General features: G+C 43.6%; 1 protein-coding gene across 3 annotated transcripts; it reads right to left on the reverse strand.

The window, feature by feature from the left end:
- Window positions 1-1,425: 1,425 nt before the first annotated feature.
- On the reverse strand, window positions 1,426-26,948 carry LOC115153528 (protein HID1-like). 3 transcript variants are annotated; one of them, XM_029699055.1, is made up of 20 exons: window positions 26,791-26,948; window positions 23,130-23,279; window positions 20,720-20,881; window positions 13,294-13,407; window positions 9,740-9,846; window positions 9,064-9,180; window positions 8,743-8,980; window positions 8,335-8,391; window positions 8,056-8,196; window positions 6,571-6,661; window positions 6,074-6,225; window positions 5,760-5,838; window positions 5,470-5,634; window positions 5,008-5,099; window positions 4,698-4,833; window positions 4,154-4,380; window positions 3,871-3,960; window positions 3,627-3,757; window positions 3,132-3,290; window positions 1,426-2,559 (listed from the first exon to the last, which is right to left on the reverse strand). In XM_029699055.1, the coding sequence occupies exons 1-20, from the start codon at window positions 26,854-26,856 to the stop codon at window positions 2,496-2,498; spliced, it is 2,538 nt and encodes an 845-aa protein (XP_029554915.1). In that variant the 5' UTR covers window positions 26,857-26,948; the 3' UTR covers window positions 1,426-2,495. The 3 variants fall into 3 exon arrangements, with proteins under 3 accessions (XP_029554915.1, XP_029554917.1, XP_029554914.1); XM_029699057.1 differs by having other exon boundaries at window positions 3,627-3,718; window positions 13,294-13,410; XM_029699054.1 differs by having other exon boundaries at window positions 13,294-13,410.
- Between the last annotated feature and the right edge of the window lie 940 nt (window positions 26,949-27,888).

Genomic DNA, 27,888 nt, shown 5'->3' on the forward strand with positions numbered 1-27,888 from the left:
TAATTGCTTATTTAAAATATAAAAGAGATGAACAAGCATGTATTCGTCCAGCCATCATTGTTCAAAATTTGCACTCAGGTAGCAGCATACTCATATCATATCATTACGATCTAAACTATAGTTACACATGTATTTATAGTTACACACTGAAAATATGACCCTTCTCTTGTCCCAAAGCAGAAGACAAAGACCAAAAAAATAAAGACAGGGATTAAGCAGGAGGTATAGCTCTACTGGAGAGGAAAGGCAGCATCTGCACAATGTGGTGAACATGTAGGGGAAATGACCTGGTACATGAGAGCCACACAGATCTGTGCCATCCTCATTCTCTCCAATATCATTGTGATTTAATGCTGAAGCTATTATGTCTCTGGGCTTATATTGTCATGTTACACAGTATTTACCTAGCCTGATCCCAGATCTGTTTGTGCTTTCTTGCCAACTCCTATGCTTTCTATTTGGCATAGGAATTGGCAAGAAAGTGCATACAGATCTGGGATCAGGCTCGTATTTACACCCTATCCCTTTTTCAATTTAATGTCATTTTAATTTGTCCCCTTACCTTTTCTCTCCCCTCTTCAGCTGTGGGTGATCCCAGCATTTGGAGCCCAGACCCAGTTCTCAAACTGCCTGGGGAAGCAGTTCTCATGGCTTCTCAGCCTGGTTTGTCCTGGTCAACCTGGGTCAGCCTCTGAGAGTCTTCTACAGGATGCACTCTGTGGAAGCCCTAAATGGAGCTACCCATCACAGCATAGGGCTGACTAGTGCCATTTTCCCCCTCTCCTCTCTTCCCCTCTCCTGTTCTCTCTTCTACTGGAACAAACTGACTTACATTTACTCTAGGACATAAGGCCACAATGTGATCCCTCCACCTTTTCTTGTCCTTGGTGAAAAGTTGTGCAGACTGACTACTAGGGACTAGCTAAATATCAAATAACTGTAAAGATGAGATGTAAAAACTGACAATGTTTAAAATACTTGATCCACTATGTTTGGACATTAATTACACGTGTACATTGATTCATCATTTCTATAATGATTTGTTTCATATGATATCCTGTAGAAGTTACTTTATGAAAATATTGACATTATGAAATCAGACACAGAATGCAATTTGCCTACAGTTCAAAAGCCAATACATTCCATAAAGATATCCCTCCCTGTCTCAGTTCACCAAGGTCCTGGTCAGTGCACCTATGGTGAATTGCAAACCAGCCACTTGCCTCTTCCAACTCGCTTGGAAGGCCCTCCATTGTCATGTGTTTCTGGTGAAACAGAGGGGGACTTCAAGAGTGGCGAGGGGATCGAAGAAACCCATCAACTTCAGGACACTTGTGACTTGAATGACGCAATTCATGTTCCACGTTTCAATAATAAAACAAGCATTAAATTCAAATGAGAAAAATCCCCATTTTACAAGATATAAACCTTGGTAACAAACATTTAATGTGGGAAATATTTAATGTTACATGTGTAAAGCCTCAACATTAGACACAAACAAATACAAGTGGTTCATAACAAGCCACACCACATTTATTTTGTGTGAAATTATGCAAACTCAAAAATAACGCAGTGAGTTATGGGATACCACATCACTCTGAAGCGGACAGCATAGCTGACTCGGTCGAAGTGGCTATCGGGGGATCTAATTAGCCATCCATTATTTTCACACCCTCAGCTTTGGGACACGTGTGCATATGGTGAATGGGCCGCGTGAACACGGAATTGGAGGGGCGATTTGGGATTCAGCACTAGTCTGCCTTTTTAATTCAGGCGTGACAGGTTTCTTAAAGCTGCATCCTTTAGTGAGGCTCACGCTAGTCTAAGTCTATTTCACACCAAAATAAAAATACATTTTACAGCAACAATAGGGAAATAATGAAGCTCCCTGAAAAAGGAGATACTGAAAATAAGTGCAATACATAATCTAAAACATACAAAAACTTAAATGGCAGATTACCTAACGTATACATACGGTAGTGTATACATGGTTTTTGTTTGGCAAAAAAAGATACATCAAGGTTGAAGAAGTGAAGGAATATACTGACATAGAAAATACACACCAGTAGAGGGTTGATATGGCAGATCTTTTGGCAGTTGTAGTAGCAGACAGCTTGTAGTAAAAGTGGTTTATTACATGATGATTTACGGGTTGGCAAGAAACAAAATGCACAAAACAAACGGCCAATTCTTGTTTTCTAGAGCAGGTATGTCCGTTTAATCTTCATCTGTCCTCTTCCTCATCCAGACTTCTGTTCAGGTTTGAAGATGGCAGTTGGTAGGAGAGTGTTATGAGTTGGTGGTTCTGAGGGGGAACCAGCCAGACAACCCAGTTCCAGAGAGACGCAGTGTGCTTCCCAAATAGCACCCTATCCCCTTATATAGTGCACTACTTTTGACAAGGGTCCATAAGGCTCCAGTCAAAAGCTATGCACTATATAGGGGACATGGTGCCATTTCAGACACAGTCGTAGAGACCTCTTCACCTCCTCCAGTTAGATCCTCTGGATCTCAAACAGTCTGACGTTGGTGTCGTACCAGATTGGAGGATCCACGTTACTACGGTAACAACAAAAGCCCAGGGGAAAGGAGAGGGAGGAATCATGTCATCATTAATAAAGATCAGATTCAATTTGAGAGAATCACTCACAATCACCTGTGAGTCATGGAATAAGTGACTCGGCAAGTAGATGTGACAAACACACTGACTGACCACCAGCTGGTACACTTTATTCCTAGACCTGGGAGCTGGTAAACATAGCTGGATCAAATAGTTAGCCAGATGACCAGAATTGCTTGAAATAACTTCATAATTTTGAGAAATATAATGATAAATGTACAACTGACTTGACAACAACCAATATACAAATGTTGATTTCTTTATCAACCAGAAAATCAAGTTATGTGGCTATTAATCAAAGTTAGCTGGCCAATTTAATAATCCTGCTTTGGGATTCGGGAATACCCTGCACTGCTCTTTTGTAATTACTCCAAAGTAGATCTTAACTTAATCCATAGTGTCTTGTTTTATTCATTCTGTACAGGGATTTGGGTCTTTTACTACAAGTATTTACTGTGATAACTTTCAAATATTTTAATCTTTCCCTTTTCATTTGGCCCATGTTGCTTACCGTAGGTAAATGACACCCCACATGTATGTACGGAACCACATGGCAGTGCCCGCGTTAGCCTGGTACTTCCGGATGAGGATGGGGTGTGGCACAGGCAGCAGGCCCACCAGGGTACCATGCTGCAAGAACTTCAGGATCTCTGACTCATCTGTCAGGCCCCTGGAGGAGATAGACATATACTTTAGTTTTACAGGGACAGTGCACATTAATCAACAATACTGTAAAAGTGGCAGTTTTAGCCAGATGGCACATTTTTAACTGTAGTCCCTGGGCAGGTTAGATTAAATGTATTGGTATATCTCATCCATGCTAATCCAGTTCTAGGGAACGATATTGATCGCTCTGTGTTCTGGTCACTTATGGGTTCCACAATCAAAATCACATAATCCTATTGGTTCCTACAGATGCTCTGTCATATGCTCTTGAATTGAAAAGTAACCCCCCTCCCCCCGCCCATTTTACATTGTTGGAAAGATTAGGATCCTTCTCCCTTACTTGTCTATGCAGATCTTCTCCACCTGAGGGACCAGGACTTGTAGCAGCCTCATGATCGTCTGGAGAGGAAGCTTACTCTTCCAGGAGAGGACCTGACAGAACAGTACAGAGAAAGGAGAGCAGGTCACCATCTATCGGGAGGGAGGGAGAGAAGGAAAGATCTTACCAATGATGTACATAACACCCCAGCTGTGAATGTAATGTATGTTTAGGGTTGGATGGAAAGGGGAGGGAGGGCTCTTACCCAGTCTGGAGTAGGGTTCCAGTCTGTAGCTGATTCTGACACTCTGGACAAACAACGCATGGATGGGCCCGACTCTGGTTGAAAGGCCTCCTGACAGGAATAAGAATAACCATTGTGGTGGTCACTAGGCTCAACAGCATTTTCTTTACAAAATCATGTCACTAAGAAGTTGCATTCTGTATATATTTTGTCCTGATACATGTTCGTAATTCACTAAATCATTCCCCCATGGATTGCTTTCCAGTGAGCTGGGTTCATGAGTCTCCCCAATCAGAGCTCTTACCTCAGAGTCCAACACAGGGAGAGACAACGTGTCGCTGGCTCCTGCTATACCACTGGTGTTGGTGTCAGCGGACTGTAGAGAGTGTTTGTGCTGGTCACCAGCCGTTTGAGGCTGCAGAGTGTGTGTATTCTGGTCAGCGGTCATCTGTGGAGAGTGTGTGTTGTGCTGGAGACAGACCATGGTGCCATCCTCAGAGACCTGAGCCTTCTCTGTCAGCTTGTCAATAGCTACAGTGACAGCAGACTCTTAGAGAATTGTTCAATGGTTTCTAACAATGAAACAAAACTGATGTCAAATAAGGGATTGCTATGATATTTGGTGAAAATGACTAAACCAAATCAACTGCTGTTTTTTTTAATAAAAAGGGCTGAGAGAATTCCAATATCTGTGATGAACTGAGTTGTAGAGTGATAGGATATAAGTTAGTGAAGCTTAGTGGACAACCGGCAAAGCCAAGTTAATAGAAAACATTTACATACCATAGGGAAATGTACTTTGCAAAATACATGCATGCATGGAGAGCTCCAAAGAGGAGAGGGGGTACCTGGTATGGGCACGAGGCTGGCTTTGAGGGTCCCTGGCTCGGCTGGGACGGCCGGTCGGGACCCATCCATGGAGATGGTCTCCTGGGAGTTGGTACGGGAGATACGAGCCAATGTCGTCTTCTTCATCTCTAGGGCCTTGTTATGTGGATGGAGAAGAAAATGATCAATTAAAGCTTCAATGATTCAACTGCAACTGTATCAACTGGGTGCTGGCCATTATTCATTTTAAAATCCACTGTTCGCTGTAACATGGACAAAGTTGTATGGTATAGACTTTTACATTAGCGAGCACATTCTCTCTCTCTTTACCTTGTGGATAGTGACCGGGTCAGAGGTCAGATTGGCCAGCTGATGGAAGATGTTGCGCTTGCGGATGAGGGTGTACACCAGGTTACAGTTACCTGGACGGGGGAGGAACAAACAGTGGGCAGGTTTATAATGTTAAAAAAAAGTGCTCTTAGATAGTGTCAGTCTGGCAGTTAGTGTCAGTCTGGTCATTTAACGTCAACCATGTTGAAACAATCCCAATGCCCACCAAGAGATGGTGTAGTTCCCATACTGCCCAGTCATTGCTTGCTAAAATCTTTGGAGGAGTAAGCCAACCTAGCCTCTTGACCCCAGGTTTCCTCTACTACTGTGTGACGACTGACAACGTGAGACTATAGAGCCTGGGTCCCAGATCACTTTGTGCTGTCTTGCCAACTCCTTGTCATGTTTGGCAAGACAGCACAATCAGATATGGGACCCGAGCTAACTACAGCCAGGCCTTACCATCAAACTGATACTGTATGATGTTGTTGAAGACCTCGAGCAGGAAGAAGACCAGATGATGGTTCTGGGAGGCAGAGAACAGGAACCAGTTGGTGGAGAAGGCTTCCAGGAGGTGGAGCAGCTTGTTGGCTGCCACCATGGACAGACTCTTCAGGTAGGGAGACACTGTGTAGGATGGTGGATTACTGGTGTCAAGAAACTGCAATACCCAGATGCTGCCAACAGGTGGTGACCATTTGACAGACAGTCAGACACTCACCCACAGATTGAAATAGAATAGGAGCACTCACCATTCACTATGATGGTAAGCAGGCAGTCAAAGAGAGGCTTCAGGTGCTGGTGTCCACCTGTGATGATTTTGTGGAAAATCTAGACAATCACAAATGAACTAACATAAGGCAACTGTGCACAGTTACCTTAATAGTGTACTATGAATAGTCTCCACACAGTTGAATCAGTGGTAGTTTCAGTTTATGTTCCAGGCTTTTCGGTTAAAAAAGACCTTCATCAGAGCATGATAAAATATATAATTCCCTCACCCCACTCCCATCCAGGGAAGCACTGAGACATCTCCCATCCAGACAGCACCAGTAGCACTACTCACCATGATGAGCAGATCAGCATGTGTTCCAGTGAACACAGGGATGTCCATGGGGACTCGTACCGAGTAGGTTTTATTCAGACGCACACCAAAGTTCCTCTCTCCACTCAGCAGCAGCAGGATAAACACACCAATGTGTATCAGGCCCATACAAGCTGCGCACACACACACACACACACACACACACACACACACACACACACACACACACACACACACACACACACACACACAAACACACACACACACACACGCACAGACACATACACTATAAACTAAGACAGAGTGTATGTACACCTAGTACCCAACAATCCCAAAATATACACAGACTGCATTCGGAACATGCACGCAAATCAAATTGTATTGGTCACATACACATATTTAGCAGATGTTATTCCAGGTGTAGCAAAATGCTTGTAACTGCAAAGTTGCTTAGGAGCAAGAAGCAGAGCTGCCATATCTCTCAGCGCCACCTACTCAGACAGTTCTGTGTTACTCACACTGGTCAGCTCGTGCATCATTCAGGTAGAACAGGATAGGCACCAGGACATCCAGAACATCACTGCTCTTTAACACGAAGAACAGAAACTTCTGAAACACACAAAAAATAAACATGTTTTTTTTTACTAAGAGATTGAGCTTCAATATTATATGAATAGTCTCCCCTGTACGGTGTGCAAACAGTTAGGAACAACAGTGCTGTACTTAAAAATGTGACAGAAACCCAGAGGTTAGACACAAACACTTTAGACAAGACTTGTCAAAGTTAAAACTAAATTATTTTCAGAATCTTTAAGACCTTGCTCTCTAGAGAAGCTGCAAACTTAAGTGATGAAACAAACATTTATTTGGAGAAACACTTTAAAAGGCACCTCATCTCCTCAGTGCATACCCGATGAGAGAGCGAGGAGGATGTAAACATGTAATCAACGTGCGACGCAATGAGGCATGTACCAGGTAGCACAGACTGACAGATGGCAGTGTTGAGGGAAGAACGGTAGAGAAACGGGAAGCAGAAAGTGTTGAGAGGTGGATGGATGTGAGAGGCAGTGTGCAGCACAGAGCTCCAGAGACCGTGGCACCTAACAAACACAGATGTGCCACTTTACCCTACTCTCTAGACAACCCTCATTGTTCTAAATGAACCGAAATGAGAGATGCAAAATTATTATTATTCAATGAGCTGTAAATATACGACTAAGGACCACTAATGTTGGGAACAGCTGTGTAGAGTGAGGCTAGATGGGGGAACAGCTGTGAAGAGTGAGACTAGATGGGGGAACAGCTGTGTAGAGTGAGGCTAGATGGGGGAACAGCTGTGTAGAGTGAGGCTAGATGGGGGAACAGCTGTGTAGAGTGAGGCTAGATGGGGGAACAGCTGTGTAGAGAGGCTAGATGGGGGAACAGCTGTGTAGAGTGAGGCTAGATGGGGGAACAGCTGTGTAGAGTGAGGCTAGATGGGGGGAACAGCTGTGTAGAGTGAGGCTAGATGGGGGAACAGCTGTGTAGAGTGAGGCTAGATGGGGGAACAGCTGTGTAGAGTGAGGCTAGATGGGGGAACAGCTGTGTAGAGTGAGGCTAGATGGGGGAACAGCTGTGTAGAGTGAGGCTAGATGGGGGAACAGCTGTGTAGAGTGAGGCTTGATGGGGGAACAGCTGTGTAGAGAGGCTAGAAGGGGAAACAGCTGTGTAGAGTGAGGCTAGAAGGGGAAACAGCTGTGTAGAGTGAGGCTAGAAGAGGGAACAGCTGTGAAGAGTGAGGCTAGAACAGAAACTAAGAACCATATGACCTAGGATGGTCTTAAGGCAGAAGAACTCTGTGTGCTCCGAAACCTTGTTGAAGTCCCAAACAGATCTGGGACCAGGCTAGAAGTGATGGGGTGAGACTACTAGTCCATCTAGGATAGTATTAAGGCTACTACAGAACTGTTGTATCCTTCAATATAGGAATGAGGGGATGCCGGTGCTAGGGCTCCAGTCCGAACCTTGTTGAAGTCACAGAGCTTCCAGAAGAGCACCAGGAGTTCCTGGTGGAACTGGATCTTCTTGGTAGAGTTGGGCAGGTAGGTTTGGATCAGAGGGTTGGTCATCAGTCTGGCCAGGCCCTTCAGGATGAAGATAAAGTCCTAGGGAAAGACAGGAAGGACAAACAACAACCTATCAATTTACGGTGACTTGAAGGGTTAAAACAAGGACCTCTGATTGACCCATTGAGCCATATGGCTCTGGATTGACTGTTTGAGCAGTGTACATTAGTCTCCTACCTCCTCCCTATGGATCCTGGACAGGTAGTTTACAAACAGGTTGTCTGGTCCCACAAGCTGAGAACACAAGGAAGAGAAAAGTTATCAGATGATACAGCAACTAACAATTCCACGTGACCAGAGGCAAGCTGGATCTACCACCATGTTGCTTATTCCTGTCCAGTTCTCCACAAGTAGCTGAGATGTAAAGCAGGGGTGTCAAACTCATTCCATAGAGGGCCTAGTCGCTGCTGGTTTTAGTTTTTTCCTTTCAATTAAGACCTAGAAAACTAGGTGAGGGGAGTTCCTTACTAATTAGTGACCTTGATTCATCAATCTTGTACAAGGGAGGAGTGAAAACCCACAGACACTCAGCCCTCCGTGGAATGAGTTTGATGTCTGTTGGGGAAGGTATTCAGGGTCTCTTACCTCCTTGTCTTCCATCGCAGAGGCGGAGAGGGAGTCTAAGTGGTCCAGGTTGTGTTGGGCTGTGGCTGCAGCTGCCCCGGCCTCGTGCTCCAGAGTCACTATGAGGATCTGGACAGCATGCTCCACCAGCACCTCTCGGTAGTCAGAGAACATCAGGTAGTTGTAGGGGATACCGTACCCCACTGGGTCATAGGCACACACCACATTTAGGAGAGATGTGAAGAGAGGCAGGGCATGTCTGGGAGGGGGAGGAAGAGGTTAGGATGAGTGTAACACACACACACGCTTCAAACCAAATCAGTCATAAAGTGTGTGTGTTACCTGTTATGTGTAGAGCTGAAGAAGACGACCCAGCGGTTGAGGATGTTGTTCTGAGCAGAGGGGGGCAGGTACATGGCGTCAGAGAAACAGGTCAGAAGCAGCTTCAGCAGCTCCGTCCTGACCAGGACAGTGGAGAGAAAGATCCCAAATCAACCCCTTGCCCCTACCCTCTAGGCCAGAGGTAGGCACCTAGATTCAGCCACGGGGCTGATTTTTTAAAATCCCAGCAAACGGTCAGGTTTCAGAAAATAATTATAATAATTTGTACATTGCAAATTTACCACAAGTAAGCCCAAAAAGAGATTGAAATTATAGTTCAAATACATACTGTACCTTGATTACATTGAGACATGATCATGTGAATTTCTATTTGTGGGAATACTTGGGAACAGAATTTCTGAATCAATTATTTTATTTATTATTATTATTATTATTCCACGTCATTTTACATTATTTTTGACCACCAACTGAAACCCAACTGCTCTAGTCACTTGTGTAGATCTGAGAGGGTTGGATATGTGTAAGCAATGTAGCGGGAGTTCCATCTTGCCCCCGATAAGCCAAGTGGAATTGTCGCCGTACTAATTATATCTATCCAATCCTCTCATATCTACACAAGTAGATCTAGGAATTCAGAGATGCCCTCTCTCCATCCTCCCTGGTGCTGTGGTCTCACCTGTTGAGGTCGTGGATGTAGTCGAGAGGGGGTGTCTGAGCGAACCCCACCCCTGCCTCCCAGATGTACTCACAACTGTCTATCGACTGCATGTCCTCCTCTGTTTCCTTGGAAACAAGAGAACACTGATGTGACCTTCAAAGCTAATCAAGCGTTTGTTTTCATTTTTTTTCTCATGAAATCCTACAAAATTCGAATAAATATTGTTACACTAATGTAGAACAATGATTGTTTGGTTTACTATAAAACATGGTTCACTGCACAATGTGTAATGTAAATAATTAATGAATGTCAAATGGGATATCAGTTATTGCCACCCTGCAGTGCAGAGATCACAAAGGACATGGTGGACCGTGCTTTATTCATATCAACAGAGTGACGGGGGTGCTGCGCATGTGAGATAAATCATGAACTGAATGCATCGGAGCTTGTCGGTAATGAATGGGTGACTGGCAAGATGGAGCATGGCACTACAGTAGCAGTCAACTGAGACAAATAGCCTGATCGACAGGGGGATACATAGTCATGTGCACAAGGCAGAGTGACTGTGGCTGATTCCCAAATGGCACCCTATCCCTTCTATCAGGAATGGGCAAGTGGCAGAACTTTCGTGTGTGTGTGTGGGGGGGGGGGGGGGGGGGGACTCAGTCGGGGTCTCAACTTACTGTTGAGCATTAGAATACACAAGGAGCAATTTCAAAATTTGGTTGTGCAGTTTCTCTTTTGTTATGTCAGTCACTGACTGTCACTCAATTAGCCAATGTCAGTTCGCAAACTGGTAAATTACTCTAGCGGCCAGCTATCTAAATTTTTTGTAATCTTTTACCTTTATTTAACTAGGCAAGTCAGTTAAGAACAAATTCTTATTTTTAATGACGGCCTAGGAACAGTGGGTTAACTGCCTTGTTCAGGGTCAGAACGACTCATTTTTACCTTGTCAGCTCGGGGATTCGATCTTGCAACCTTTCGGTTACTGGTCCAACGCTCTAACCACTAGGCTACCTGTCAATTACTTGTAGTAATCATGGCCAAATAACCGACCTGAATCCACTCTCATTCAGATATCATAGTAAAAACTGCAAATATTTCTCTCCACCCAATGGCAAAATGTCTAGAATTTCAGCAAACTTGCTTTAAAACTTGGCCTTTTCTCAATTCCCCACAACAAAATGTGTAGAATTGCAGCAAACTTTCTTTAAAACGGCAACATTTTCTCAATGCCCCACAACAAAATGTAGAATTGCAGGAAATAAACTAAAACTTCTCTCCACTGCCAAGAGGGGGGCCGCTGAATTGTTTTGCTCGAAAGGTGGGGGGGTTTGGGGCCCAACAAAATGTTTCTTATGGCCCCCCCCAAAAGGATAGGGCCGGCTCTGACTGCATGTGTGGGTACAGATATGGTTACGCAGACCTGCCGCTCATGATGACTTCCAATTTTTGATGGCTCCCACCCTGATCAAAGTTGCCCATTCCTGCTTTATATAGATTACTACTCCTGACCAGGGCCTATAGGGCTTTGGTCAAAAGTAGTGCACTATATAGGGAATGGGGTGTCATTTGGGACACAACTTTGTTCACACTTCCGTCCACCTTGTGATTTTACAAGTGGCCTGAGCTGAGCACTCATCTGACTTTGCCCACCTATTGTCCAACACCTCTGCAGAGAGAGATTTTAACTGCCTAGAAGGAGTGTCAGATGCAGCCCCGTTTTTAATCCTCATAGATTACTATATTAAGTTCAGTTGTGTAGGAACTCTAGAGTGAATAATATCATGACAATCAATAGTTGACTCCAACCTTGGTAGTGATAGACATTGCGTGTGCCTCAGGCAATCAAATTAGCCTTTCCAAATAGTTAGCATTCAGCCTTAACTGCCTGTGTGTGACTGCCTGGATCCTTGAATCGATAGGGATACACAGAATACACACAGCCCCTGGATATTCTCCATCTCCACTCTGCTCCACACAACTCTGCTGTCCATTTTTTTACTCACACCATCAAGTGCTCCACTGAGTGTGACATTTCCGTGTGCATGCACGTGTGTATGTTGAGTAGCTGTGAGTGAGTGGTCAACTGGAGGATAGGGAGGGTGACCATTTTATTTTCACGGCCCTGTCAAACACCATTGGGCCCTGTGTGGCCAGCAACAACAGCATAGAGGTGTTTGTACAGTGGATAAGGAGTGTCCACCACCCTCCTCCTCCTCCTCCTCCTTCCTCAGCCCAGTTGACAAATATGGCTCAGGGTCACACCTCAACTCACACTGAAGACTTAAGTCACTCATTAACCCTGGAGCCTAGTCTGCACAGGGGAGCTAACAGGTGCATTACACACAGCATGGAAGCACAACACGGGTCTAATGGGACATTCTGTTCACTTAGGGACCAATCTTAACTTGAGATTAATGCGAACGTCTGCATAATCTCGTTTTTGTGAGCAGATATTGAGTTACAATTTTCCCCCGCAAAATTAAATACAAACTTAAATTAAACGGTTGGACGGACCCTATAGCCTTCTTAGATTCAACAACTCTGAAGCAATTATCAGCAGACAAAAATAAATCACTAAAAACAGATCACCCAAGAAGAAATATTCATGCAGAACAAATAGGTACAACTGAAGATGCGAATGCTCATCCCCAGAACAATCCTTGGATAGCTTTTCAGAATTCACTGATAAATTGGTCTACATGGAAAACTAAAGGCATAGAAACTGTAAATGACTTGGTAATAGGAAAAATATTTATTTCAATGACAGCTTTAAAAAGCAATTTTGGATTGACCAATGCAGACAAAATTCAATGGAAAGGGCAAATGCTTTATTATCAAAAAAATGTTAAAGTGCGTGGGCTACGGAGAGAAACAAAATGGTGCAGTTTGAGGCCATGTGGTAGAGAGGGCACTGGAGATGGGGGTATGTGCTAGTGGGTCTGGGCAGGTGTGATGTAGTTGATGTTTGTATGATGTTATCGTTTGCAAGTATGGGTTTTGTATTGTTTATAAAATATCAAATAAAAAATACAAACTGGTCAAGTAGTTTATCTGTTTTTTCTCTCATGAAAGGAACATTGGTCATCATAGTGTTTCTTATTTATTATTAAAAAAAATGTATCCCCTTTTTCTCCCCAATTTCGTGATATCCAATTGGTAGTTACAGTCTCATCGCTGCAACTCCCATACGGACACGGGAGAGGCGAAGGTCGAGAGCCGTGCATCCTCCGAAACACAACCCAACCAAGCCACACTGCTTCTTGACACAATGCCCACTTAACCCAGATGTGTCGGAGGAAACATCGTACACCTGGCGACCGTGTCAGCGTGCACTGTGCCCGGCCCGCCACAGGAGTCGCTAGTGCGCGATGGGTCAAGGACATTCCTGCCGGCCAAACCCTCCCCTGACCTGGATGACGCTGGGCCAATTGTGCCCCGCCCCACGGCTGCGACAGGGCCTGGACTCGAACCCAGAATCTCTAGCGGCACAGCGATGCAGTGCCTAAGACCATTGCGCCACTCGGGAGGCCCCCCTCATAGCGTTTCTGTAGGAGGTTACTCACCGGGCCGGCTCTCTTGTGGCTCTGGACGGTGAAGTCTGGACAGAAGAGCAGGTCAGATACAGCCAGGAGGAGAGACTCAGCCAGGGGCCTCGCTCCATCATCATTACCTTCATCCTGCTAGAAGACAGACATCATCATCATCATGCTCATCCTAGGACACAATCCTCCTCCTCATCATCATCACCTTCATCTAGCAAGGACACATTAATAATCATCATCCTGCCGAGAGAGACATCATCAACCATCATGCTCAACCATCCCTTGATGACAGCTTTGCACACTCTTGGCATTCTCTCAACAAGCTTCATGAGGTAGTCACCTGGAATGCATTTCAATTAACACGTGCCTTGTAAAAATTAAATGTGTGGAATTTCTTTCCTTCTTAATGCGTTTGAGCCAATCAGTTGTGTTGTGACAAGGTAGGGGTGGTATACAGAAGATAGCCCTATTTGGTAAAAGACCATGTCCATATTACGGCAAGAACAGCTGAAATAAGCAAAGAGAAACGACATTCCATCATTACTTTAAGACATGAAGGTCAGTCAAATCGAAACATTTCAAGAACCTTGAAAGTTTCTTCAAGTGCAGTCACAAAAACCATCAAGCGCTATGATGAAACTGGCTCTCATGAGGACTGTCACAGGAAAGGATGACCCAAACGTACCTCTGCTGCAGAGGATAAGTTCATTAGAGTTACCAGCCTCAATATGTAGCCCAAATAAGTGCTTCACAGAGTTCAAGTAAGACACATCTCAACATCAACTGTTCATAGGTCGCAGTTGCAAATAAGAACTTGTTCTCAACTAGCCTACATGGTTAAATAAAGGTGATATAAATAAAAAAAATAGGAGACTGCGTAAATCAGGCCTTCATGGTCGAACTGCTGCAATGAAACCACGACTAAAGGTCACCAATAATAAGAAGAGACTTGAGAAATGGACATTAGACCGGTGAAAATCTGTCCGTTGGTCAGATGATTCCAAATTTGAGATTTTGGGTTCCAACCGTCATGGCTTTGTGAGATGCAGAGTAGGTGAATGGATGATCTCCGCATGCGTAGTTCCCACTCTGAAGCATGGAGGAGAAGCTGTGATGGTGTGGGGGTGCTTTGCTGTTGACACTGTCAGTGATTCATTCAAGGCAAACATAACCAGCATAGCTACTACAGCATTCTGCAGTGATACCCCATCCCATCTGGTTTGCGCTTAGTGGGACTATCATTTGTTTTTCAACAGGACAATGACTCAACACACCGTCAGGCTGTGTAATGGCTATTTGACCAAGAAGGAGAGTGATGGAGTGCTGCATCAGACGACCTGGCCTCCACAATCACCTGACCTCAACCCAATTGAGATGGTTTGAGATGAGTTGAACCACAGAGTGAAGGAAAAGCAACCAACAAGTGCTCAGCATATGTGGGAACTCCTTCAAGACTGTTGGAAAAGCATTCCAGGTGAAACTGGTTGTGAGAATGCCAAGAGTGTGCAAAGCTGTCATCAAGGCAAAGAGGGTTACTTTGAAAAATCTCAAATATAAAAATATATTTTGATTTGTTTAACACTTTTGGTTACTACATTATTCCATGTATTATTTCTAAGTTTTACTTTCTTTACTATTATTTTACAATGTAGAAAATAGTAAAAACAAAGACAAACCTTTGAATGTGTAGGTGTCCAAACTTTTGACTGGTACTGTATCTTACATTGTAGTATAAAATGGGTTAAGTAGAACTGCATTAAGGATTATCAATAATGAGCGTGACAAAAAAAATATCAAACTCAATTGTGTTTCGAGGTCATAATACCCATTCCAAATACTTACCAGGTCTTCAGGCCACTTTCGCCTTAACTGCCTGACTGTGTGTGACTGCCTGGGTCTTTGAAGCTATCAGGACAAACATAGTACCCCAACCAGTTCAGTCTGTAGTAGAGAATGCCTCTTCACCGATTGCTACATCCGTTCTGCATTCACACCGACTCCCATAATATAGTTTGGCATTCACCCATCCAGCCTCTCACTTTAATTAAAGGCTATCCAATATCTCCCCAATTCAACCACTGGCCAGGAGGGAGGGATGGGGGAGGGAGACACAATAGAAACAGTGTTCAGGCAGGCTGAGGTGCTCTACAGGCCAGGTTACAGGAGACCCAGCTGGTCCAACAATTAGCAGACATGGAGGGAGAAGGAAAGCCCCACCTCATAGAGTTCTCTCTGCCTGGGACAGTGAACTGACTCAACACCAGGTCCGTGTTCATAAGGCAAAAAACCCTGGAAGAAGATGGACTGTAACGGGGAGGTACTACTAGGGCTACAGCGGTCACCAAATTTCATCAACTGGTGATTGTCAAGCAAATAACCGTCGGTCTCACGGTAATGGACATAAACACATTTAGCATCTCCTGGTTTCCACACATAGCCTACAAGCCACTGATGCAGATCTTTGGAACATCTACATTTTAAAAAAGTCTAATAAATCCATGTAATATAGCCTAAACCTTCACAATAAATCCATGATTTATTTTAAACAGGTCTAAAGGATATGAAGAAAATATAGCTATTTCAGAAGAACAGAATAGCATACTCTGATTTGTCTTTATGTTAGGTCCTGATCTGGCAAAACCAAATGGCTGTGGGCTACACTAGTTCATTTAGCAGACACGATTTCCTTAGAAATCTGTGGCATTGTTTTATAGTATGAAGAATACAATTGAACAAAGCTGAATAAAATATAAATTATATTTTTGCCAAATGATGAGGGCGCACATGCGGCTATTATGTGTTGAGCGGTTAAGAAAGAAATAGGTATTCCTATATGCTTAATTTAGAGTTATTAATGTAACTTTAGTTGTTCTACAAACATTGGACTTTATGTTTTGATTTTTAATACATTGTAAGGCTGTATGATGCGACTAATGATGATTTAAAAAGTTAATGAGCTCTGCTTTGTTTTATTGCACAGGCTGTACACACTACATCAGTTACTCATTTACAATTTGACAAGCACTAGATAATGCCTAGAATTTCAAGGAGGCATCCCCTTTGTTTGGCCGTAATGCACCCTAAAATAAATCCATACCTTTTGTGGCCAGTGGCCTTTGTGCCCTTCTCCCTGAGTGTTGAGCGCACCAAATCACCTCTCACTCACATGGCTCTGACATGTGATTGGGTCTTTCTCACAGGCTACAAGTGAAGGGAGCCACATGGGGGACGTAACTGCGTGCATCCTTATCCAATTCTGAGGTGCATATTGAAGATATTGGAAGATCTGTCCACATTTACTTGTCGTCAGCCAACAAGATGAGTAGGCTAAACGAACAGCAAAAACACATCTACTATCCTCCATAGTACGAAAGTCGACCTATTCTATTCTCTGCAAGAAATAAATATTCCAAACATAGTCTGGGACAGTTGTGGGATGCAAAAGATCCCAAATTAATACAACCACTAGCATTAATACAACCACTAAGCAATGTGGCTGATGCAACAGATCAGAACGTTTAGTTTAAAATGTTGATAAACTATTAGGCAATTTCTTCACATTAGCGGAAAACACCATTATCAAAAGTGACCGCAAAAGCAATTATACATGTAATATTTATATTATAAAACGTGCAGTTTTATGGTGAAAATTATCTTCCCCAAACTTGAAACTCACACGTATGTATGCAAGTTAGGCTCTACACCCCTTGCAATGCCGATTAATGTGCTTAAAATTAAGAAGTTATTTGGCCACTTTAGTTGTGTAACAAACCTTTTTAAAACATATAGCAGTCCCTCCAGGATTCTGCAATTCTGCGATCGCATAATTCAATGCAAAATCAACCATTCAGCGCATATTATGCAAGACCTCGCAATTTTGACCAATTCCCGCACTTTTAGAGCATAAAAGGGTCCAATCAAAGCGGGTTCGTAATTTTGACCAATTACTGCACTGTTACTGTGGAAAATGGCCCAATCACACGTCAACAACGTTTTTCCCCCCTGGCCTATCAGCGTATTCACGTGCGTAGATGATGGGTGATTGTTGATGGCTGACAGGCAGTACAATGAACAGAAATCAATCTAATTTGCCAACAAAAATAACAGCTAACGACCATGCAAAACAATTTCCAAATGTTTTTGGAAACTAGAGAAAGTCGACAATCAACAATCACTTCGAATCAGCAAAGCATATGAGAATGTCAGAACAGTTCCCACAGCAGAGGTAGATCGCACTGACTGAAGTGGTAGCAGGGAAGTCTGTGGCAAGCCCTGAAAGAATCAAGGTGAGTGGCGTTTTACTCAACTTTAACTCCGCTAACCTTGGCTTTATTAGGGTGGTCGACACTCTGCTCTCCCCAGTCTGTCTATGGAGAGCGCTGCTCAAAGCACTGAGTGCAATTTGTCAGCATTGCCGTTTAAATTCTAAAACTTAATACAGATCACAAAAGCACAATCTTTCTGGATTTTTTTAAAATGGAATAATAAATCAACCACAACTCTATTTTTACGTGTTCTGTTCTTTATGTCCCTTATGAACCTTTTCAGAAAAAAAATCACAATCAAGAATTTTGAAGACAACTTATTAGAAAGAAATATCGATCTCAAATTGAAAGTGATTGATCAGCTTTTAATCTATTTGTTTTTTTTAAGAGAAAGGGAGAGAGAGAGAGAGAGAGAAGGAATGGGAGGTGCATCTCGTGTTGATAGCAAGCCCCAAGCCTGATGGAGAGGTGTGTGTGAGTGAATGTGAGTGGATTATGACAGAGCTGTTTGTTCAGGAAAATAAACCGAATTGAGCACTTTAGATGTTTCTAATTGTTTTTGTATTTCGTATTCTGCTTAAAATCGTCCTGAAACTGAGCACGTATGACTTTTATTGCTTTATATGAAATGAACGTGTTAAAAAACAAACATTGTATCGCAGAATTTCTGTAAAGCTGCCACAAAAATCAAGCACTTTTGGCTGCAGAAATCACAAAAAAAAGAGAAATCCTGGAGGGACTGATATAGGCCTATGGGCTAGGCTACATGGGGTGTGCGACTATGATTCGAAAAAGTCGCAAAAAAGGCATTTCTTATGCTGGGCATCACTCACACGTGATAATTTATAATTCATACTTGATAGGCTAATATTGTCACCCATCAGACTATTCTTGAATTAATCTTGTCTTTACATATACCAAATAATATATATGTGTGACATTTGTTTTTATTTAGAATGGACCATTATCATGCACCTGTATCGAAACAGGGGCAGCGGGAAAAAATACATGTAATCTTTGCACTTAAATAGCGAATGGAGAATGTTTTTCCCCATGGTTTATTTTCATGCCAGCCAGGTAGGCTATAATCCTGCTGTAAATATAACCAATATGCTTAATATTAGGAAAGTTGAGAAATAAGTATAGTAGGCCTAGCCTATAGAAAGCTGATGGGATCCTGTTCTTTTTAATAGAGGCAATCACTGTTTTCTCCTGCAATTGTATAGCCTATAGAAATGTTGCGCAACATGAGCTCATGGGCACTCATGAAGTGTTTGATTAGATTTTCGATACATTTGCATTGATGGCAGAGTGATTATAGGGACAATAGAGTGCTGAGTACCAGCAAGTTAGCAAGCAGCATCAGAGCTTGGAGAAGCCTAATTACCATGACTAAACGGTCATGTGGAATTTGACAGCCTTCATGACCGCCGGTGTGACGGTAATATGGTCACCGCAACAGCCCTAGGTCTACCTGATCTTGTCTAATAAGAAACGCACATTTTCATTTTGCGTTACGTTTTTAAACATTTTGTTACGGTGTGTACAAATGAACACAACCCAGCTTGGGCTCATCCTACAATGCTGGCTGGTCAGAGCTTTGAAAACTTGAAAACATGCAGTTCCCACCAGACAGCACAGCAGCTGCTGCAGTAGTGGGGGACAATCAGTATGAGAGTGGGGCGCTCACTCACAAATTCAAGAAGAAAATATGTTCCATACAAAACTGAAAAGGGAGCTGAAAAATTAAACCAGTCTTGGGAAGAATTTTCTTCCTCTGTCTGTCTATTCTCCAAGCCCACAGTGCATGTTTCGTGCTAAATCACCAGCATCCTTTTCACCATAAGACAAACCTATTCTATCCAATGATCTGTAACAAGTAGGGGAGAGTGGAGTAAGTTGAGCCAAAGGGTTAGTTGAGCCTTCCCTTGTTTCTAGGAAACCATACACATGGCTCTCGACCTTTGCCTCTCCCAAGTCCGTAGGGGAGTTGCAGCGATGGGACAAGACTGTAACTACCAATTGGATATCACGAAATGGGGAGAAAAAGGGGTAAAAATAAGTCTGTTTATGCATAATATGCATAGTTGTTTTGCAATATGTCATGCATATGAACTTAAGATTTGTATTGTTACAGAGCAGACATCATCATGCCTCTTGTATTCCAACATAAAACAAGCAGGGGTCTAGCACCCCTTGAAGTTCTTGTGATCTTTCAGAGTTACTTCACCTCAAGAACACCATTTGGTGAAATGCTCGGCACACGCATACCCAGGCTGACTGGCTGTTATTCAGGCAAATGAGAAATAAGTGCACTCAGGCTATCCAGAAGACCAAAGTAGGTACTTTAAGGAGTTCTCTCTCTGTGGGTCGAACCCCAAGAAGTTCTGGAAAACAATGAAAGACCTGGAGAATAAACCCTCCTCCTCACAGCTGCCCATGTCCCTTAATGCTGATGTGGTTGTTACTGACAAGGAGCGTACGGCTGAGCCACTTTATTAATTTGACTAAGCCATGCCTCCTTGCCCGTCCAACACTTCCTCATCTCCCAGCCCTTCTAATGCAACTAGCCCCGATGCTTCTTCCTCTTTCTCCCCTGCCCCGCCACACAGCTTCTCCCTGCAAGTGGTCACTGAGTCTGAGATGCTAAAGACAAGTGGAGAGCAACAACTGGAGAGCGAGACTGGCATCCTTGGCAGCATGCGATAGAGAATGCATCCCTCTTAATTTCCAAATAATAAGGGAACACAGAAGTGAGTCTTACCTAATTAAAATGACCCTGACCACTGATAAACTGATACGCAAATTGCATATATAATGAAATCACAACTTCAAAGGGTTACATGTCCAATGGGCTAGGATTCTAGAAAATAAAGGAAAGCCGCACACTCTAAGAGCTCAGATGCAAAAATTTTAATAACCAACGTTTCGACAGCTAAGCTGTCTTCATCAGGGTGACCCTGATGAAGACAGCTTAGCTGTCGAAACGTTGGTTATTAAAATTTTTGCATCTGAGCTCTTAGAGTGTGCGGCTTTCCTTTATTTTCTAGTGTTCTGCTCCGCTAGCCAGCACCTCGCCTTTATAGGTGTGCGTTTCTTTTTTCTACAATGGGCTAGGATAGCACAGAACACTTCTGGGACACAGCATTTTTTATCTATATTGGATGGTACAGTATTCTCACCCCAGCTCCAGGTACGGTAGACCAGAAGAACCCTCTCCAGTCTTCGTCCTCAAAGATGTATGGTAGGATACGTGTGAGCAGACGGGTGCAGTTCAGGACTATCTGTCTCTCCTTCTCTGAGGGACAACCAGATTCAGCCCCCTGGACTAGCTTCTCCACCGCCTGGAATGAACACATGAACATGTACAGTTAGTCAAATACAACACACCCTCTCACACACTGCTTCATTTGTCACTTATGTAAGCATTTCCATTTGAGGGCTTATACAGTAGACCCTTGAGGCTCAACACAGGCATACAATTCCATTTACAATAGTTAATCTGCTGCAACAAACACTAGCATTCCTTTAACACCATCTGTATCCAAGGTACCCAATAGAATCGGCTTAAATACAGAAAAGGATGAAACACACCATTTAAAAACAACTAGAGACATATTGGAAGCAAACCCTGGTGGAACACCTGCCCAATACTGCAGTACAGCAGTACTTAACACACTCAGAACACACCTGTTACTACATTACAGCAGCACTTAACACACTCAGAACACACCTGTTACTACATTACAGCAGCACTTAACACACTCAGAACACACCTGTTACTACATTACAGCACTACTTAACACACTCAGAACACACCTGTTACTACATTACAGCACTACTTAACACACTCAGAATACACCTGTTACTACATTACAGCACTACTTAACACACTCAGAACACACCTGTTACTACATTACAGCACTACTTAACACACTCAGAACACACCTGTTACTACATTACAGCACTACTTAACACACTCAGAACACACCTGTTACTACATTACAGCACTACTTAACACACTCAGAACACACCTGTTACTACATTACAGCACTACTTAACACACTCAGAACACACCTGTTACTACATTACAGCACTACTTAACACACTCAGAACACACCTGTTACTACATTACAGCACTACTTAACACACTCAGAACACACCTGTTACTACATTACAGCACTACTTAACACACTCAGAACACACCTGTTACTACATTACAGCACTACTTAACACACTCAGAACACACCTGTTACTACATTACAGCACTACTTAACACACTCAGAATACACCTGTTACTACATTACAGCACTACTTAACACACTCAGAACACACCTGTTACTACATTACAGCACTACTTAACACACTCAGAACACACCTGTTACTACATTACAGCACTACTTAACACACTCAGAACACACCTGTTACTACATTACAGCACTACTTAACACACTCAGAACACACCTGTTACTACATTACAGCACTACTTAACACACTCAGAACACACCTGTTACTACATTACAGCACTACTTAACACACTCAGAACACACCTGTTACTACATTACAGCACTACTTAACACACTCAGAACACACCTGTTACTACATTACAGCACTACTTAACACACTCAGAACACACCTGTTACTACATTACAGCACTACTTAACACACTCAGAACACACCTGTTACTACATTACAGCACTACTTAACACACTCAGAACACACCTGTTACTACATTACAGCACTACTTAACACACTCAGAATACACCTGTTACTACATTACAGCACTACTTAACACACTCAGAACACACCTGTTACTACATTACAGCACTACTTAACACACTCAGAACACACCTGTTACTACATTACAGCACTACTTAACACACTCAGAATACACCTGTTACTACATTACAGCACTACTTAACACACTCAGAACACACCTGTTACTACATTACAGCACTACTTAACACACTCAGAACACGCCTGTTACTACATTACAGCACTACTTAACACACTCAGAATACACCTGTTACTACATTACAGCACTACTTAACACACTCAGAATACGCCTGTTACTACATTACAGCACTACTTAACACACTCAGAACACACCTGTTACTACATTACAGCACTACTTAACACACTCAGAATACACCTGTTACTACATTACAGCACTACTTAACACACTCAGAACACACCTGTTACTAGGGCCGGGACAATGCAAGTATCGCGGTACTCATTAGTATCGTGGCAGGGAAACAAAACACGAGGCGGATTGAACTTATTTAGGAAAACAGCCCTAATGTTGGAAATAAACATCATTATGTTGTCATCCAGAGTCCCATTTATCTTCCAAGCTATAGCACACAATATTTTACATATAGCAGGTTTTTAAAGGCCCAAAGAGTGGTCTGCTTCATGTTCTGATTTTTGCCATCTAATTCTTTGGGTGATACTGATATCATCCCAGTCCTACCTGTTACTGTACATCGTCCTGCATTCCTATTACACCAACTGTATCCAAGGTAGAAACAATAAAGGTTAAACACACATGCACACACAGAGGATGTACTGTATCCTAGTACCCTACATTACCTTGTAGCAGAGGGTTGCTAGATTGGAGGGAGATTCCTCCCTGACAGCTCGTATCTCCGCTGCCGGCACCAGAGCGAACACATCCTGGACGGTCGTGGCAGTATCCGCCCAGAACTGGTCCCAGAAGGCATCATCTGTAGTCTCCACAGGCTGGGGGTGATGAGGCAACAAACAGGGATCAGATATATTCCCCATCCCAAAACCCTGTCTGATGAAGGCTCTGTAGCCAAAACATTATTCAAATAAATCCACAGCAAGAAAAATAAATGAGAGTGCAACTTTTTCTTTAATCTGTCCTGTAGACATTTCCCACCATGTGAGCATGGTAAAAAGAGCCTCCTCAGTCTGCACACTGCAGTCTCTGCTCCCATGTGGTGGTAATGGTGACAGCGTTGCGACCACAAATTCAGGTCTTCGTATCCTTTCTATTCCCCATGATGGCCAGTAGCTAGCAATGCACAATGTGGCAGTCTGACGCTCTGACCAGAACAGTGAGTCAGAGGAAACAATTTCCATTCTGCACACCATCGCACTGATAGAACCAGATGTCACTCCACTCTCAGACACACAGAGCCAGGCCCCATCTAAACCCAGTCGTCACTCCACTCTCAGACACACAAGCCAGGCCCCATCTAAACCCAGTCCCAGATGTCAATCCACTCTCAGACACACAGAGCCAGGCCCCATCTAAACCCAGTCCCAGATTTCACTCTACTCTCAGACACACAGAGCCAGGCCCCATCTAAACCCAGTCCCAGATGTCAATCCACTCTCACACACACAAGCCAGGCCCCATCTAAACCCAGTCGTCACTCCACTCTCAGACACACAGAGCCAGGCCCCATCTAAACCCACTCCCAGATGTCACTCCACTCTCACACACACAGAGCCAGGCCCCATCTAAACCCAGTCCCAGATGTCAATCCACTCTCACACACACAAGCCAGGCCCCATCTAAACCCAGTCGTCACTCCACTCTCAGACACACAAGCCAGGCCCCATCTAAACCCAGTCGTCACTCCACTCTCAGACACACAGAGCCAGGCCCCATCTAAACCCAGTCCCAGATGTCACTCCCCTCTCACACACACAGAGCCAGGCCCCATCTAAACCCAGTCCCAGATATCACTCCACTCTCAGACACACAGAGCCAGGCCCCATCTAAACCCAGTCCCAGATGTCACTCCCCTCTCACACACACAGAGCCAGGCCCCATCTAAACCCAGTCGTCACTCCACTCTCAGACACACAGAGCCAGGCCCCATCTAAACCCAGTCCCAGATGTCAATCCACTCTCACACACACAAGCCAGGCCCCATCTAAACCCAGTCGTCACTCCACTCTCAGACACACAGAGCCAGGCCCCATCTAAACCCACTCCCAGATGTCAATCCACTCTCAGACACACAAGCCAGGCCCCATCTAAACCCAGTCCCAGATGTCAATCCACTCTCAGACACACAGAGCCAGGCCCCATCTAAACCCAGTCCCAGATTTCACTCTACTCTCAGACACACAGAGCCAGGCCCCATCTAAACCCAGTCCCAGATGTCAATCCACTCTCACACACACAAGCCAGGCCCCATCTAAACCCAGTCGTCACTCCACTCTCAGACACACAGAGCCAGGCCCCATCTAAACCCAGTCCCAGATGTCAATCCACTCTCAGACACACAGAGCCAGGTCCCATCTAAACCCAGTCGTCACTCCACTCTCAGACACACAGAGCCAGGCCCCATCTAAACCCAGTCCCAGACGTCACTCCACTCTCAGACACACAAGCCAGGCCCCATCTAAACCCAGTCCCAGATATCACTCCACTCTAAGACACACAGAGCCAGGCCCCATCTAAACCCAGTCCCAGATGTCAATCCACTCTCAGACACACAGAGCCAGGTCCCATCTAAACACAGTCGTCACTCCACTCTCAGACACACAGAGCCAGGCCCCATCTAAACCCAGTCCCAGATGTCAATCCACTCTCAGACACACAGAGCCAGGCCCCATCTAAACCCAGTCCCAGATGTCAATCCACTCTCAGACACACAGAGCCAGGTCCCATCTAAACCCAGTCGTCACTCCACTCTCAGACACACAAGCCAGGCCCCATCTAAACCCAGTCGTCACTCCACTCTCAGACACACAGAGCCAGGCCCCATCGAAACCCAGTCCCAGACGTCACTCCACTGTCAGACACACAGAGCCAGGCCCCATCTAAACCCAGTCGTCACTCCACTCTCAGACACACAAGCCAGGCCCCATCTAAACTCAGTCCCAGACGTCACTCCACTCTCAGACACACAGAGCCAGGCCCCATCTAAACCCAGTCGTCACTCCACTCTCAGACACACAGAGCCAGGCCCCATCTAAACCCAGTCCCAGATGTCACTCCACTCTACATCATGCGAGTGTGCTCTTATTGAGGAGCACAGACGGTTGTGATGCTGCCATTTCCCTTCTCCATTAACTCGTACATTATTAATTCAGAGACCTGCTTGGCTGTAGCCTTCTGGAGCAGAGCAGATAAATATAGACATAATAAACTTGGTCATGGACTAAAAATCACTTTTGATGGAGATTCTTCATTGAGCATTGCTTTTTAGTCCAGGACTAAGATCTGTGCCCAGGAACCCATCCAATTTTTTATTTTACCTTTATTTAACTAGGCAAGTCAGTTAAGAACACATTCTTATTTTCAATGATGGCCTAGGAACAGTGGGTTAACTGCCTTGTTCAGGGGCAGAACAACAGATTTTTACCTTGTCAGCTCGGGGATTTGATCTTTCAACCTTTCAGTTACTAGTCCAACGATCTAACCACTAGACTACCTGCCGCCCCAATGAAGAACACGTGATGAAATTAACTTTTGTTTTGTTGTACAGACAATATATTCAGCTACTTGTTTTGCCTTGATGACAGAGTAAATGTCACCCAAACAGTGCACTTTAGACTAATGCTTATTTAACTAACTTGAATGGCTTTCATCCCACCTTAAATCAGCCACATTGTCTGAGTGTTATGACTCATTCGACAACCATGTCATCAGAAATGTAGCTGGAAATGGTTTCTAGGCTACCTTTATTCCATTTTTTTTAATCAAGGATGAGTAAAGCAGGAAAATTATCGATTCAAATAAAGCCCCGAATGTACAGTATTCATATTCGCATCTCATCATAGCTCTGTGAATAGGATACACCTTAGAATGACTTTCTGCACCTGATATGAGGCTCTTGGCTGTGTTTATTATAACTACAGAAGTATGACTACAATGTTACATTTGATTACAACATAGATACATTGTTGCCGATATTATGAGTCCACTATTTGATGACACAAACTCTCAGTATTTATAACAGTACCCTACAATTAATCTAATTGTCAGTTTATAGCCAATAACAAAATATAAATATCCTAGTCCTACATTTTCATTAAAAGTTTACATTTAACCAGTAAACTCTGCTTTTGGACTGATGGTAACCATTACTGTATTTCTCTACCACCAAATCATCCATGTCACTCATCCATGTGTCAAATACAACTTGTAGGCAGACTACCATCTGGCCCACTTGAATTTCTATTTTTATCTTGAAAAACAGAACGGTTCATAAATATTTAAATGCTGCATTGGCCTATACAAAAGAGCGTTATTATGTTAACAAACCTGTGTTTTGGTTGTTAGTCGTATCACAGCTTTCCTGAAGTTGAGTTTGGAGTCAGCGTTACCCATGTTGAACTAGGCAGCCACCTGTTCGCTTCGTCTGAAGCGCCTGTGTACTGATCCGTCCGTCCGTCGGTCGTGCGCGGTCTTCCTCGTGGATAGTCTCCCTCACCCGTCACATCCTCCTCCAGTTGCCCTGAGCCTTCGCGACGCTGGAGGAATTGAACTAAGCAGAATCCAGGCATGGCGACTTCCGGGATAAAAATGTACATATTTGTTTTTAGTATCTTTAATGTGAATTTACTGACGCAATTTCTTGACAATTTACCTAAACACCTGATGAATCAGCTCAACTACAGCCAGCAACCTGTAACAGAAAGTAGGCCAATAAATGATAAATAATTAATTTCATGTGGTTTACCTTTCCTCTATAACAACACTGCACAATTTAGACTAATTATTAGCTATACATTTTGATAGACTGATACTTAAAATACAAAATTATATTTAACATGATGCAGTCAGTAGCCTATGTGGTTGCTGGTTAGCTGTGTTTTATTCCTTCTCATAATGGCTTTGGTTATTAGTAGTACAACAGTGACTCTCAGTGGCATCCACGGGTACAATTGTAACATGCATGAGGTGCCCATTTATTCAGAGAACTATCAACCCTGCCCTATGGCTGCAGGAAATTATTTTTTGTTCAATCAAGCTCTTTGCCACCGAAAATGCAACAAAAACAAATCAAGTATATCTTCATCACATGTACTTAGAGCTTATCACTCTCTTGTTTTTCATTCGTTACTGTTTCTAGGTGGCTTCTGTCATCACTGTGACACCTCTGTCCCCTCACTGTCTGTTAGAACCCATATTCTGCCTATGCGCAGATGATTATGGTGGCAAATACTGTGAGCTAAGTAAGGAATTATCTCAATCCAGGGGTGCAACTTTCACTGGTGACTGGACTGAGGGGGGGGGGCAATTTTTGTCCAATTTTTGTCCAGTTTTATCATTGGAATGTGATACAAAACCTGTCCACTGTGTGCTTTAGGACCATGTGGATGCCTCCGAGCAGTCGGGTAGGCTGTTTCGAGTGTTTAT

This window comes from Salmo trutta, chromosome 18 (genome assembly GCF_901001165.1).
Source record: "Salmo trutta chromosome 18, fSalTru1.1, whole genome shotgun sequence".
NCBI lineage: Eukaryota > Metazoa > Chordata > Actinopteri > Salmoniformes > Salmonidae > Salmo > Salmo trutta.

Coding starts and splice junctions, on each gene's coding strand:
- LOC115153528 (XM_029699054.1), bottom strand. CDS start 26,856: ATGGGTAACGCTGACTCCAAACTCAACTTCAGGAAAGCTGTGATACGA. Junction 13,411..20,719: donor CTACCGTACCTGGAGCTGGG/GTGAGAATACTG, acceptor TCTGTCTTCTAG/CAGGATGAAGGTAATGATGA. Junction 3,961..4,153: donor TCCCTGTGTTGGACTCTGAG/GTAAGAGCTCTG, acceptor TATTCCTGTCAG/GAGGCCTTTCAACCAGAGTC.